The 13,905-nt window shown below is 49.6% G+C and overlaps 2 protein-coding genes across 2 annotated transcripts; one reads left to right on the forward strand and one right to left on the reverse strand.

Annotated features, from left to right (window-relative positions):
* Positions 1 to 225: 225 nt before the first annotated feature.
* Positions 226 to 525, reverse strand: CLUP02_12931 (uncharacterized protein; the record flags this gene model as incomplete). The annotated part of the gene is made up of 1 exon (XM_049291889.1): positions 226 to 525. A coding segment is annotated over one exon (300 nt), but the record flags the coding sequence as incomplete, so codon positions are not given.
* Positions 526 to 6,995: 6,470 nt separating this feature from the next.
* Positions 6,996 to 7,292, forward strand: CLUP02_12932 (uncharacterized protein; the record flags this gene model as incomplete). The annotated part of the gene is made up of 1 exon (XM_049291890.1): positions 6,996 to 7,292. A coding segment is annotated over one exon (297 nt), but the record flags the coding sequence as incomplete, so codon positions are not given.
* Positions 7,293 to 13,905: the final 6,613 nt, after the last annotated feature.

The following is a 13,905-nucleotide window of genomic DNA, read 5'->3' on the forward strand; positions in this document are numbered from 1 at the left end:
CCTTCCCCCAAAGTCGGGGATCATTTTCTGAGGCGAACTGACAGCGGAGTATTGGTTGATGGAGACTTAGTTGCAACCTTTTTTTTTTTTTTTCCTTGTCTCTACCTTTGACGAAGCAGGCCCCTTGGAAGGCATGGCCAGCAGTAGATCATGTCCCCGACACAGAAAAAAGGTACGAGTTCCCATTTGCCAATTGGTATGTGGTCAGTTTAGGTTAAAGTCGCGTTAAGCATCAGGCGGTTGGCAGGGGGTTGTTGGTGTTGGGGAGGGGGGAGGGGGAGATCCATCATCCATGAGACGGACAACGTTGATGGGTGGTTGCGTGGTGTACGGAGTAGGGGTCATGGTTCGAGCAAGACGGACGGAAGGAAAAGTTGCGCGCGCGCGCGCGCCCTGTACGAGAGAGAACCTTCGGTGGCCGAGGGAGAGCAAAGCAGTACGAGTACAATGGTAACGAAGCGGCCGCCCTGGGTATGACCCTGGTGGGGAAGGGGAGAGAGAGAGGCAGAGGCAGAGTGCCAGAGACGTCTGTGGGAATTTAGAGTGACGAGGCTACCGACGTTCACTGCCGATAGACGCGTAGATGAAACGGCCTCGTTCAAGGGTGTGGGTGGGAAAAGGTGGGATAGTGTCTAGGGGGGGAGCAGTTCGTGGTTTGTGTGACTGGGGTTTTGATGGGGACTTGGAGGGGAGTTATGGATGGGAGGAGGAGGCTCTTGTGTTGGTTGGTGGTCTCGATGTCGAATCTAGTCGACGTTGGTTAGACGTCGGACGAGAGAGACGTTGTAGAGAGGGGGGCAATTTTGCTCTGAAGACGGTATCGTTTTGGAGCCTAGGTATGGATGGATTACAACTTCAGATACGAAATAGAGAGACTACCCATATCTCCATGGGAGAGAGAAGCAGCAGTCAATTTACCATTCGGGGCGTTTGTGGGGTGCGCCGGCAGCGTTCAATGCTTCTGCGTCGGTTTCTTGGTGCCGTTGCGGTCGGTCGGCCGGCAGGCAGGCTGGTAAGATACAGGGTCCGGGGGTTCGATTGTATTGACCGTTTTGGGACGGTTTTTTGGGCTTCTGCCCCGAAGAACTCCATCTTTCTATTGCTCTTGTGGGTATTGCGCCGTTTAAAGCGTTTAAAGAAGATGTTCGAAGGAGACGATGTTACACGGTTGGGAATTAGGGAGCAGCGTAGGACGGCCGGCAGATATCTAGAGTTGGATTTTTGAAGTATGATGTGAAGTCTTGGCTTGGTGATGTCTTCGTCATCTTGGTGAAGATTGGAGGGAAACCCGGAGATGGGAGAGAAAGCATCAATGATCACCATCACAAGGGTCCAATAGCATTGGTTTAAGGGAAGTGGAATGTGGGATGTTACGCCCTTTCAGATTCTTTCAGAATTAAACGGTGAGATCTCCCGTAACTGGGTGGATGGATGGATTTTGCTTGTTCGTCATGTTTTCGAAACGGGCAGGATGCTCGTCATGCCCAGGCTGTCAGTCAAAACCAGCATACCACGAACCTTCACCGTCGGTTTCTCTCTCGCGCGCGCGAGCGTATGACACCGGGGACAAGCTTGACTCTTGGGACAGAAAAGCCAAGATCTGGACAGGTTTCTCCACTCCATGCATGAGACGACCCTCTGATGGAATTCATGGGAATGGTAATGCTGACTGAGGTTGAGGAACGGATGTGGTGGGTGCTGACAAAAAAAAGCTTGCCGTTCATGGGTACGTTGGTAAGTTGGAACGGGAAGCGTTTACCACTTACGGGGAGCGTCGGTTTGTATGGGGGGTGGGTTTGCTTCGTTACAGGTGAGAGAGAGAGGGAGAAGATACTCTTGGCATTCTGTCCTATTGACAAGATGATGAGCCACTTGCATTCGTAGGATTTCCTCTTTCACCTGCGATGTACGCCAGTCATGGACGACATCCGCGTCCCCATCTTCTTGCCATCTTGCTGATGCCGTACAGTTGTTTGCTCGACTCTCACGGATGTGTCCGTAACGTCAGCGTTTCCCAGCCCCGGGACGCGGGACGGGACCAAATCCCGCTTGCTTGTCGCTCATTGAGGCGCAGCAGCTTGCGACCCCCTACCTGAGCTACCTGAGCTACCTTAATTTTACGCATACCGACGGATACCCAGTGCCGCTTGGCGGGGGTCGGTGGTAGTTGACGCGTAAGGTAAGGAATGAGCATCATTGCTGAATAGTGATCAAGGCCGGCCTCTGTGGGCTATGGTAAGGTCAAGAAGGGGGACTGATCTGATCTGATAGAAGCGCTATTCAACCTTTTGCCATGATGGTTGCGTTTAGCCCGCCGCCTTCTTTCGCTTTACCCCCATAGTTGTCTTACAGACGGACTTGCGATAGGTTCACATTATGACTCGTGGGGTGGAAGAAAGAGGGTGTGCGCGCGCTGGGGCACCAAAAGGCCAGTTTGGATCTCTTTCGGGCAGGATGCTCACATTCGGCACAGAGAGCCGCTGGGCTGGGGAATAAACTTGGGATGGACTCTGAAGCTTAGCCTGACGGACGCGTAAGTAGGGGGTCAGAGGTGGGTTCAAGTTGCTGCTTGACCTACTGAGAGTGAGACTTTGGAAATCTACCTCACCCCCAAGTCAGGTCGGTCCACTTGGGCAGTAGAAGCGCCGTCATGTCAGTGCATGTTGTAGCTTGTATCATTTCTCGGAAATCTTCAACTGCGCCTGGCTGGTGGTGGTTATCTACGAATGTGAGCGCTCAGCGCGGCCGTGCTGTTGGCGCTTAACGTAAACTTACTTTGGCATCGGCGTTGGGGCACCGCACTGCACCGCGATCAGAACGGCGTGAAGGCTATACGAAAACCATAGAGGCTGGTTCACGCCCCTCTGGAAGTCACCGTGTTGATCATAACGGTAGTCGGCATTCTTTCAAGCCCACCAACTCTTATGTCCGTTGCACAAGTCATCAGATTCTACGGCAAGTTTTCCGGACTTAAGTCTAACATTGAACAGGTCTTTGGAGATCCTTTGCGTGCCATTGGGTGAAATGGATGACGTTGCCAAGGGCTGGGGTTCGAGGGGAAGACACAGAGGAAAGGCTTGCCGGACATGGGAAGGGGCCCCTCAATAAGCTATTATGGATCAAATGCGAGCCAAGCAAAACGAGCTCAGTATTCGTATGGCTCGAAGCCGGGGGTCAAGGTGAGAGCAGGGCTCTGAATGAGTTGCAATGGGAGCTATTCATACCTACCATCGCTCAACTCGTCAACGCCTCGTTTGGGATTCCGAATGCGCGTCTACCATCCCCTTGGAGAAGTATTCGCCTTCTCCAAAAAAGACTGGATGCCACCCCCGCCGAAATCCCTCACGCATATTCGATCTCTTGAGGGTCATAGTCACATCAAGAAGAAGCCAAGTCTCACAATGCGCAAGTAAAGCCGACCACTGCCCAGGGGTGCCGACGCACGGCAGTAGTGTAGAGACGAAAGAGCAAGAAAAAAAAGCTCGGGTCTGGTGCCTGTACGGTCGCATTCCGAGCAAGGTGCGCTAGCCGCCGTGGATCTGATGTATGTCCACTGTCATCCTCCGTCCTCATCGTCTAGAATCGCCTCCTGAGACGAAGCCCTTCGCCAAATGTTTCCTCCCGGGAACAGAACGCACATGCCCCTTCTGATCTCTGGGGCGGAAGACAGTCAGAGCGGCACACTCAATCGGTCACTTGCCGATGTTGGGTCGCCTTTTGGTAGAACTTGACGGGTTCAATACCAGTATCGAGCCTCTCTTCCACCCCCTGCCGATTCACCCACCGTCCGCGAAAAAGCAGGGTCCTTGACAGGCACATACTTAAAACACCAACGAGGCAAGCTTTGACGAATCTAGCTTTGGTTCGGTGGAGAATGAGCGACAGCAGCCATGGGTAAACTTGCTTCAGGACGGAATTTGGGTTATCTTGGCGGGCCCGGACCGCCAAACAGCATAGGAGATTGGAAGGATTAGGAGAATAGAGGAGTCTTGGCGAGCGATAGCGTGTCGCGAAAAGTTGCTTTCTGACTGGGGGGAAGCGGACGTGAGGTAGTACGGTGGATTCAACCTCACTGGTTCTCCCAGTGTGCTATTCTCGTCCGCTTGGCTGCGTGTCCGTTTCCTCACCATTGGGCCTCTCCAAGCAGGGCCAAGGCCAAGAGCCTGGAAGGAAAATGACTTTTGCCTTGCAGCGTGGCAGCGGTTCAATGGGAAACAATTCAGGAGGTTAGTGATGTTTCTTGTCAGGTTGCCCCGCCCGCCGCCTCCTGATAGCCATGCTCAATGGCTAGTAGTTGATGGAAGTGCTGAGTGCTGCTAGCCATTCGCTAGTTAGAACCTCCGCGGACGTGGCCGTGATACCCGTCGGTTGCGTTGACCAGCGATTTTGGGATGCCAAGTGTTGATTTGCAGTTTCATCACCCCTTGATGAATGAGTTTATCCAAAGCTTCGTCTTTTGACGTGCCTATACTCCACTATGCCTCTCACAATTCTGGAAGATAATGTTGATGTATCTCGAGGTAGCTTCCCATGTATCCTGGAGGCACGCCTCTCTACGCTATTCGGGACATTGTAGAATCACGCCCGTCTCGTGAGGCCGGAGGCGCTGGCTAGTGTATCAAGTCTTTTGACACGGTCACGGAATGCTCAATTGCGATGGCGGCTGTCTGCTCGTAGTCTGTAACTTTGATGGAGCGAGAGCGAGACGACATTTATGAACAACATGAAGCACCAAACTGGCTCTGGCAAACGTCAATTGATCGCCTTAGACTTGAATAGCATGGAGCCCGCCATTATGGTGGATTTATGGCTTCACGTGTTGAAGGCCTCATGGAGGCTACATCTGAATAAGAAAATGTTCACAGAGCAATGAAGCTACAAAAGCTACTGGCATCATAATTCACGCGAATGTTATGTTGACGCCAAGCAGGATTCGAAAGACTTGCAGCAGAGCTCCATGTGTCTTCGCAACCTGAAGCTGCCTTGTGTAGCCACGGAAGTAGAAGCCTACCGTTTCTGCGAACCACCGCTGCAGATTGCACGGAGAGTCCGTCGACTTTGCGAATTTATGGCCAATTACTGCTACAAGTAAGACCTCCCGCACGCTCTCTGAATTTGGATCAACAAAACGATTCTGATGAAATCTTCCTAGATCGTTGTTATGGTGAGATTAGAGGAATCCCGAGTGAAGTTCGGCTCTTATCTTTAGTGATGTTCATAACTTTCAAGTAGGGGCCGTCGACCGCTAATTCGGATTTGTATCCCCTCTCCTAGAGCATAACAGAGGAAAGCATTGCATTCTGTCATTGGATCTGATATGCATGGTATCATATTTCTATTAATATAAAACGGCTTCTTCATCGTAGTCCTTCTTTTAATGCCGTCGGTGGGTGACAATTAGTTTGTCGTGAGATTCGTAACGTGAGTACCAAGTACAGCACGTTGATGGTTCACCAGCTCATGGACAGTTAATAATATCAGCATTATTGAATGCATCAAATTGACTTTACAACGTGTACGACCCGAAAAATTCGTTTAGCTAAATGCAATAGTCCTGGAGAGTTGTTGTTGATATTTCTATCGCTGTTTTCGCTTCCCTGTATCATCGCTGTCGCAGTCCAGAGACGACAGTTGAGTCTATCCAGTGGTTTCTCCAGCGACTGCTCGACGTCTCAAAGAACTACAGTGTCAAGCCAATTGATCCCTTCGAGGTGCCGTTCATGCTGTAACGGCATATCGCCGCGCGTATTCTCTTTTAAGACATTTTGGTAGAGAGGGCATATGTCTCAGAGAGTGCAAACAAATCCCGAGATCTGACTGTGGACGTTCACAGGCTTCGCTCTACAGCTGTACTTTGATTTCAGTAGCCTGCAAGGCGACCTTCCACCGTCCCAGCTCGGCCAAAACCCATCACGATTTGCCCCTGAATACTCCGTACCTGAGATGCTTTCGCTATCTGGTTGAGCACCAATCGTTTACTGTGCTCACTTACTCCGGAAGCACAAGCGTAGAAGTCACATTCCGGGCAGAACCCCCGGCATGCGACACGCAAGCTCTGCAGGGCCAATGGACCTGGGCCGGTGGCATGGTAAGATTATTGTTTGAAAAAGGCCGCCGTGTGTGCTAAGATGGAAACGGACAGGCGCCCGAATAATGTCCAGAGGGAATAGAAATTCGTTCCGACTTTTGGATCCGCTAAAGAAGCATACACGGCAAAGATCTTGACAGCATGGGTTTGTAGTCCGAATGAAACGAGCCAGGGCAAGTCGTGCCGAGCGAAAGGGGAGGGGAGGGGGGATTGGTGGTCGAAGGATCGCACTTCGTTTCGATTCCTGGTCTGAGTGGTCCCATTTCCCACCCTCACCAACCGCTCGCCGGGGAAAATCTGTGCAAAGTCCTTCTCACTCTAGGAGTCTCGCGGCTTCGCGTTCATGATCCTTGGCACACTGTTAGTGAGAATTGGGGGAGAGCCAAGATGCAGAAGTGACCAATTGTCCGAAATGAAGTGAACGCGGCAGTGCACTGCCTCCATTCATCTCCATGTCGCCTGCAGGCCTTGAGGAGCCTTTTACCAGGGGTTGAGAGGGTTGAACTTGGTTAAACCCACGTGGGACGCCTCCGTAGGTAGATGGGGAGGGGACGCTCCTTGGACAGGGAATTAGAGAGCTTCTAACCTGCAAATCTCACTTGTTTCCGGCGCTTTCTTTGCCCCCTTGATCCATATCCTTTGTAGGTCTTCAGGTGAGTGTATTTTGACGATTGATCGATCATACACATGTAAGGGGGTTGAGGCTGAAAAGCACCACTTAACCGGGTTTTCCGAGCATGCCAGTCTGATAATGTGGCGACGATCACCCACTTTAGACGTTTAGCATCAGGCGGAGGACGTAAGCGGCCCGCGGACAGGGAACACTCAAGATAAAAAAAAAATAAGGCCGAACCAATGTCTGTTCTTTGAAATCGCCGACTCGTCTCGAGCAGTCCCACGCGTATCGAAAAAGGGCTGTTACCCTCGGCCGCGACGGACTGGGGCCGGCTCCGGGCTCGAGTGTCGGGCCGGTGGGGGTGGATACCAGGTGGCTCGATCATGGCCCCAGAAACGGCGCCGAACTCGTCACTCAAAGGGTATTGAGCTTACGCGCGTTCTTTGGGGGATCTTGTACCCAGGCGGGCATTTGATTTGGTGCCGAGTGGTCGGAGACTCGAGTAGCCAATCACAGGTTCAGAAGAGCTCCCGGCGACGCATGCTTATGCGAGGGATTGCTACCTGGTATGCAGGGGCTTACAGTTGAACCTGTATCTGGGACGGTCGAGATGCTCGGCGCCTTACACATCTTAGTTTACTGCTCGGAGGATTTCCCACAGTTGTACGCGGTATGTGATCCATCATCCCCCGACTTTGCTTCTTTGAGCACTGGAAAATGTTTATGCTCACGCCCCATGTCACGGACGTAGACGCACCTCCAGATTTTTCGGGGCTGTGTCTACTCGAACCCAACCACTGGAACGGCATCCCATGTCGATGCGGGTGATTTTAAAGTGCCGCTCAAGTTGCCCAAACGGCATGAATTCGCGGAGCTAAAACCTCTCACGCGGGAAGGGGAGCCTGGGATAGCTAAGAATAGAGGGCATGTCTAGACGAGACAGTTCGCGTGCGGTGTCACCAGGAAAAGCGCGTGCGTCGTAACCGTTGGAGATGTGCTTCCAGGGATCGGGAAGGTGGGAGGCGGTCTCTCTCACTTCCTGAAAGTCCGTTCCCTCGGATTTGGGAGGGCAGAAAAAAGCTAAATGGGTTTAAGGTGGTCGTGTTGGTGGTGGTCCCGAGTAAGTTTTGTCCTCCTTTTGCGTCATTCGCGAGAAAGTGAAGAAGAGGGGGGGCGTGCGAAGATCAGACGAGACGGTATGTCCTGAGACGACCGTTGTTCGGCACAGGTTTCCCATACCCAGTAAAACTTTTGTGCCGAATGAAAGATATACTCGGTGCGAGTGTGCCGAAGATGGTGTTGTAAGTGGTTTGTAAGGTTAACCTTGAAGCGTCCCCCGAAACCTTGACATGGCTGAGCTTACATTTGCGTGAACCAACACTCTATTCTTCCACCGAGAGTTTCTTTCTAGACTTCAGAACAAACGGTCTATTTCGTATTTACGAGAAGCTTAGGAATAGGGTTCCCGTCAAGATTAACCTTAAGGTTGGTTTGGCAGTCCTCGTCATCGATCTCAGAGTTTCGGTCGTTTACCTTCAAGGTTCAGAGAAAGGCGGTTAGGCTCGCGAGATCCTCAAAGAGGTGTTCGTTCTATGTGAGGTAGCCAATTCCCCTCGTAAGGGGCCACGGGCAGGTCCAACCGGCCACTTTCTCTCGAACTTAAGCCTCTGCCCAAAGTCGGGTGGTTAATCCCTTTGGACGGCCTCATCTCACCCATCCGAGCTTTGGGATAATCGGGAATCACGAGGTCTGCAGATGCGCCAGGCCACAGACCGTGACAGCGACCTTGTTCTCGACGTCCAAAATGCTGTAAATAGGCGAGGGCACGTAGTCTTTTCCTCGGTCTACTGTGACTCTTGGCAAGTCGCAGTAATGTCTGGTCGGCTCCGAGGTTGAGAATATTCGAGATGACCAAGGAATTACCTTCCTCGAGATATGCTTGAATTGATGAAACTACATTTTCAAGGACGTCAGACACGCAACTCTATCGAACCGCCCTGTTTTTAATTTACCCGCTAGAGCCTATCACTACTTGAGGTAGGTTGGTAAAGTGAGTTTAGAGGACGATGATTCGAAATTACCCCGCAAGAAAAGCGAGGTGCTCGCAGAGCGGACGGCATTCCGATACGTGTGGGATGCTGCCATGCATCCCTAAGTTCAATGCAATAAAAGCCTTGACACCTTTCGGGAACTCTGAGTCGGCTTATCACGAGTGTTATAGTTTGACAAAGTCATTTCTAAGATGTGTAATATTATGCTAATCTCGCCCGGTCAACCTTAACAGTACTTGACGGGTAGTAAATGTTCAAGGTTGTGGAACACTAACTTTATAGAAACTTCAAGTAGAAAGCTGATCATTCGCTGTCGCCACCCAAAGCCTCGCACGAGGCGAGGTGTTGAAATTCTTTCCGAAGGTTGCCCCGTGAAATACAACCTTACACGAGAGCATTTCCAAATTCTGAAGAACATATCCCTGGCAACATGCGGGAAGCGCATGCCGATGATCCATGCCGTTGGTGACGATCAACAGATGGTTCTTGTATCACCTGTGTCGCCCACGCCCAGGATGTCCTGACACTACCCGCTCTTTATTGAAACCTGGAAACCCAAGAAAGCAAGGCAGCCTTCCTAACATCTTTGTAGCCAGGGTGTTCCGCAGGAACGAGCGGCAAGGTTGAGACTTTGAGATTATTATAAGCATACATTCTTGTGATCAAGGGGAAGGTCAAAGAGGGGGCAGGAGTTGGCGAGCTGTCGCGTGGTGATCAAACGATTTCGTGGGCTTGGCGGCGTCGAGATGAGACCGCCTGCAACTTGACACGACGATCCTTTCCGAGTGCTACGTTGCGCTACAGCTGCAAGGTGGAGCGAGCTTGAATCAAGCACGACTTTCAAGATTGAATGTAGACAAGGTAGCCGCCGCCAAGCTAGTATCGGACTTGAGATGAGTATCTTTAACGTTAATTCATGTTAATCCGGATGTATGTCCCCATGTGGATGTAGGTTCAGGAAGCAAGGTTTAGTTCGGAACAAGGGATTATTACTTGTACTGTGTGAAGCCTGTCAGCTCGGTATCGTTCTCTGCTTCGGTAGTAATTTGTTTCTGAGACTGCAGGTGGCAGTCGATGTCCGAAATGCCAACCCGAAGCCGTGGGACTGTCGGCCAACGACATGTTACGATGGTAAGCCATGAGTCCCCGTAGAAGATTTCAATGAGAAGTTATCAACGGTCGGGGAATTATCGTGGTGCCAGCCTTCAGGGCCGATGATCACATACTACCTTAACTCGCAGGACGAGACTGAGGCATGGCGACGCATACTCACAAGAAACTAGGGAAGATTGCTGCAGCGATTGAAATGCAAATCATGTTCTATCAACTGCTGGATATTACTCAGTCTTGACACCAGCTCACACATAGAATCAAGAGTATCCCACTGAGACCCAAAGCACCAGTATTGACGATGTCCTGTTGTGGACCCAACGTACGAGATGATGTCAAGGTTCCTTTCAAACTTGGAACTGTGAGATGTAATCGTGAGATATCTCAATGCCAAAATAGATCGCTTGACTGCTTGTATAAGGCACATCATTGAAGCATGAAGATAGTCATAATGGCAACTGCAAATATATTATAAGGTGTGAAGTGTTCCATCTATGTAAAATTAAAATCGTGCCGAGAGTTGTGAAAGTCGGGGTACTTCTTCAATAATATGGTTACGCTGCCTCGCCTGAAGCCTCTTTGGCTGAGGTATTCAAGAACTTGCATTCTGGCTATTTGTCTAAGTTTCCTCTTCAAGTGGTTCTTTGTCCCTATATGCGGGTGATTCTGGACTAATGAATGAAGAGCAAAGGCGCGAAGGCACTGGTCGCTTCCATAATCTTGATAGCAACTCTAATATTCCCTCTCTATGACTTCTTGACTTGTAGAATGTACAAGTGTCCCCAATAGGAATGAGACTACGTTCCCAGGACCCGTTCCATTAGATGCCAGAAATACTTCTTACTTGTCACCAGACTGCAAGCTTCACCGCCATCTCGGGCTCACTGATATGTGTCGTTAAGTCAAGGAGGAGCATTATGCCATTGCAGCCTCCGATATTAGCGTACAAGGTTTCTAGGGTAGTAAAAGCATTCCGCTCTTGTGAAGTATCTAGTAGGTCCCACGTAGAGTGGACGTCCTCCGTTGGTCACAAAGCTGTAACGTCATTCCCTCATTCTCGGCCGCGAAGATCGAAGTTGTGCAATATTCAGTTCCATCGCGTTCGGTAGTGCCTTTTCCAGGTTATCGACTAGTCCACGGGTGTCTTCCGTTAAACTTCCGGCAGTCATGAAGTCCACCTTCTTTCGCAACTCTTCGATGATCCACCCGGGTCCCTATTTCACGCCAATGAAGAGCGGCCTCCCATACTATTCTACAAGCCTAAAGGGCTGATTCAGACTCGGAAGCCTGAAATTAAGGATGAGTTGCGTCTGTTTGTGAGATGTCAGCTAATGAAGCAGCGGTATTTCTCCGCGGTCGTGGACTGCATCGACTTTGAGTCTCAATCCAAATCTTGTATGTAATCACTACATGGCCGCTTGGGGAAATCGCCTATGCTTTCATTCGAGCGTCATAGTCTCAGAGCAGCATTACTCAGATTCCCGTCGATAAAGGGAGTCCTTGAGAATTACTCGAGCATTATTTGCATGGCGACATGTTTCTTTCATCTTCTGAGAGGAGCGTCTACTCTCTCCCACCACCTATCATCTGGCTCACGTCCAATCTGACTAAATCACTACTTGAAGCTGGTCAGCGACTACTAACAGTCAAGATCCCTTCTGACCGTATGTTTGGCACGAGAACCACTCACCGATACTTGGGCACTTTCGCTCGAGTACAAGGTGTCGTGGCGTTCGCGCCAAGTAATCTGCCGTACCTGAAGCGTGGGGGCATTTCGCGACGCCCCAACATAACCTACGTAGCGCTACAAACACACTAATGGAAAAAAGATTCAAAGATACCAAGTAGTTCGAATGGTGTTTCTGAGACTAATCTCGTCGGCGTAACATCATACTGAAGTTCTCTCAGAAAAGAGGTTCGCTCGGGATCGTGAACCGACAAGCAAGATGAGGCCCTCCAAAGACATAGACCCAAAGTATTTCTGCACGAGCGAATACAATCCGAGACTATAACCTCATCTGATTTCCTTTCGCCTTTCATCTGCATTTTTTTATTCAAATGTTCGATATGTCTAGGAGGGAAGTGGCGGTCCACAATGGTTCATCCAAGGGGGAAGGGGGGTTGCTACTAGCACTTGCCAATGATGGAAGCGAATGTGTACTGCTAGCAATCGCTATACGGAAGCAATACAATATTGACAAAGATTCCGCGACAGATGTTTCTGTTGCAATACAGACACCTCCTGAACATAATTGTTGGGCCTCCGTATCTACTCGACTAATTCGATCATACGGCTGAAGCGTGATTTCCCTGAAAAGGCATTGGCCTCGTTGCACAGAGCGTGAAGAGTGATTGTGCTGATTCCATTCAATAACCTATTACATCGGTTAAGAATCCGCACTACGCTCATGGATACACATCGATCCTCAAAAATGATGAGACAGACGTGTGCGCGGCGATAGACCTCGACATTCATAAACAGCACCTAAGTTAAATACTTGTGCAGCCGGAAAAGAACTTGCAGAAAGTGCTGTCAAGTGGCCTGTCGATCAATGTTATTTGTAGGCCAATGACGAAGGCGACATTAAAGCGCAAGCGATAAGCATTGATGACGGCCTTTCGGTCGTAGGTGATGACCGGCAGATGCAGGCTCCGGAGCATCCTCAAGTGGGTCCGGAGGAACCTCTGCGTCACACCGGGTGGGGCCCAATCGCTCCGGAGATCGGCAGTGGGAATCATGCCGGCCGGCAGCTGTGTTGGCAGTGTTCCAGAAGCCGCCAAGGCCTTCAGAGTATTTCCACTTCATTTGTATATGATTACGATCTAGATATAGTCGAGTATTGTGCGTCCTAACTATTGCGATTTAGTGGTAACGTCTTGAACATGCTATAACATACGCAAGAGCCATGTGCAAGCCGTGGTGTTCCCTCGGTCTCGGCGCTAGAATCAGTTGCAGGGAAACATTCTACCCTAAGGCAAGCAACAAACTACTCGCATGTATGCGTCTCCTTAGGTTGATGAACGGTAATGTGACCAATGTCTTCTAGTTCCCGAGGGGCAACTGTGCGAGGCCTGAGACACCGGAGCATCCTCTGGATGCCCCGCAAGTTGTGATGTGTCGGTGCGAGCAGCGACGTGCGGAGTAGCCTGGAGCCAATATTCCTCAATTTCTCCACAGAGACTAGGACACCTCGACATCTATGCGAGCTCGAGACGATGTCCCTGGGTCAGTATTCCGGTAGTGCTGAGTCCCCGGATGTAGAGTATAAATGGACTGTCACCCAACGACTTACGCTATGATAACTCAACCGCAATCTCACACTAGAATCTTCACTGAGCGCTACCATGCTATCCATCGATTCTAACTATGTTGCACTTGGGCTCGTCTTGATCCTGTTCATTCTCCTAGTCAACTCACTGCGAGTAGCTTTCCGCCCTGGCCTGAGTAAAATTCCTGGGCCCTTCTTTGCTAGATTCACTCCGTTATGGCGCGTGTTCTTCGTCTGGAAGGGCAACGCCCATTCAGACTACCGTATACTTTATGAGAAGTACGGGCCAGTCGTACGAACTGCCCCTAACGTAGTTGACATTTGTCACGAGTTATGGCACGTAGCAATAGGTATACGGAGTATAGTAAAAGTGGCTTAACTATTAAAATAGAAATAGATAAAAGGAAAAGGTCTATATATATAATATCTAAGATAGATACGTAATTTAGTACGTAACGGGCACTTTATAAAATACGATTACTATCCCTATTACGTAATATACCCCTTAATTATTATTATTAGGGAGCTATTATACTTAAAATAGAATCTTTAAATACCCTTATAAAGGCCTAATTTAATTGAATATAAATTTTTTTTTTTAAGTATAAGGGATATACGTCTTTTAAACTACGTTTATTATAAATATATCCCTTTATTTAAAATAAATAGAATCCTAACTTAGAATAGTACATATTTTATTATTTTTAATATATAAATTACTAAAAATAAGGCTACTTAACCGCTTTATATATATCTAAATTCTCATAATAT

The sequence above is a fragment of the Colletotrichum lupini genome, chromosome 6 (assembly GCF_023278565.1).
Source record: "Colletotrichum lupini chromosome 6, complete sequence".
NCBI classification, from domain to species: Eukaryota; Fungi; Ascomycota; class Sordariomycetes; order Glomerellales; family Glomerellaceae; genus Colletotrichum; species Colletotrichum lupini.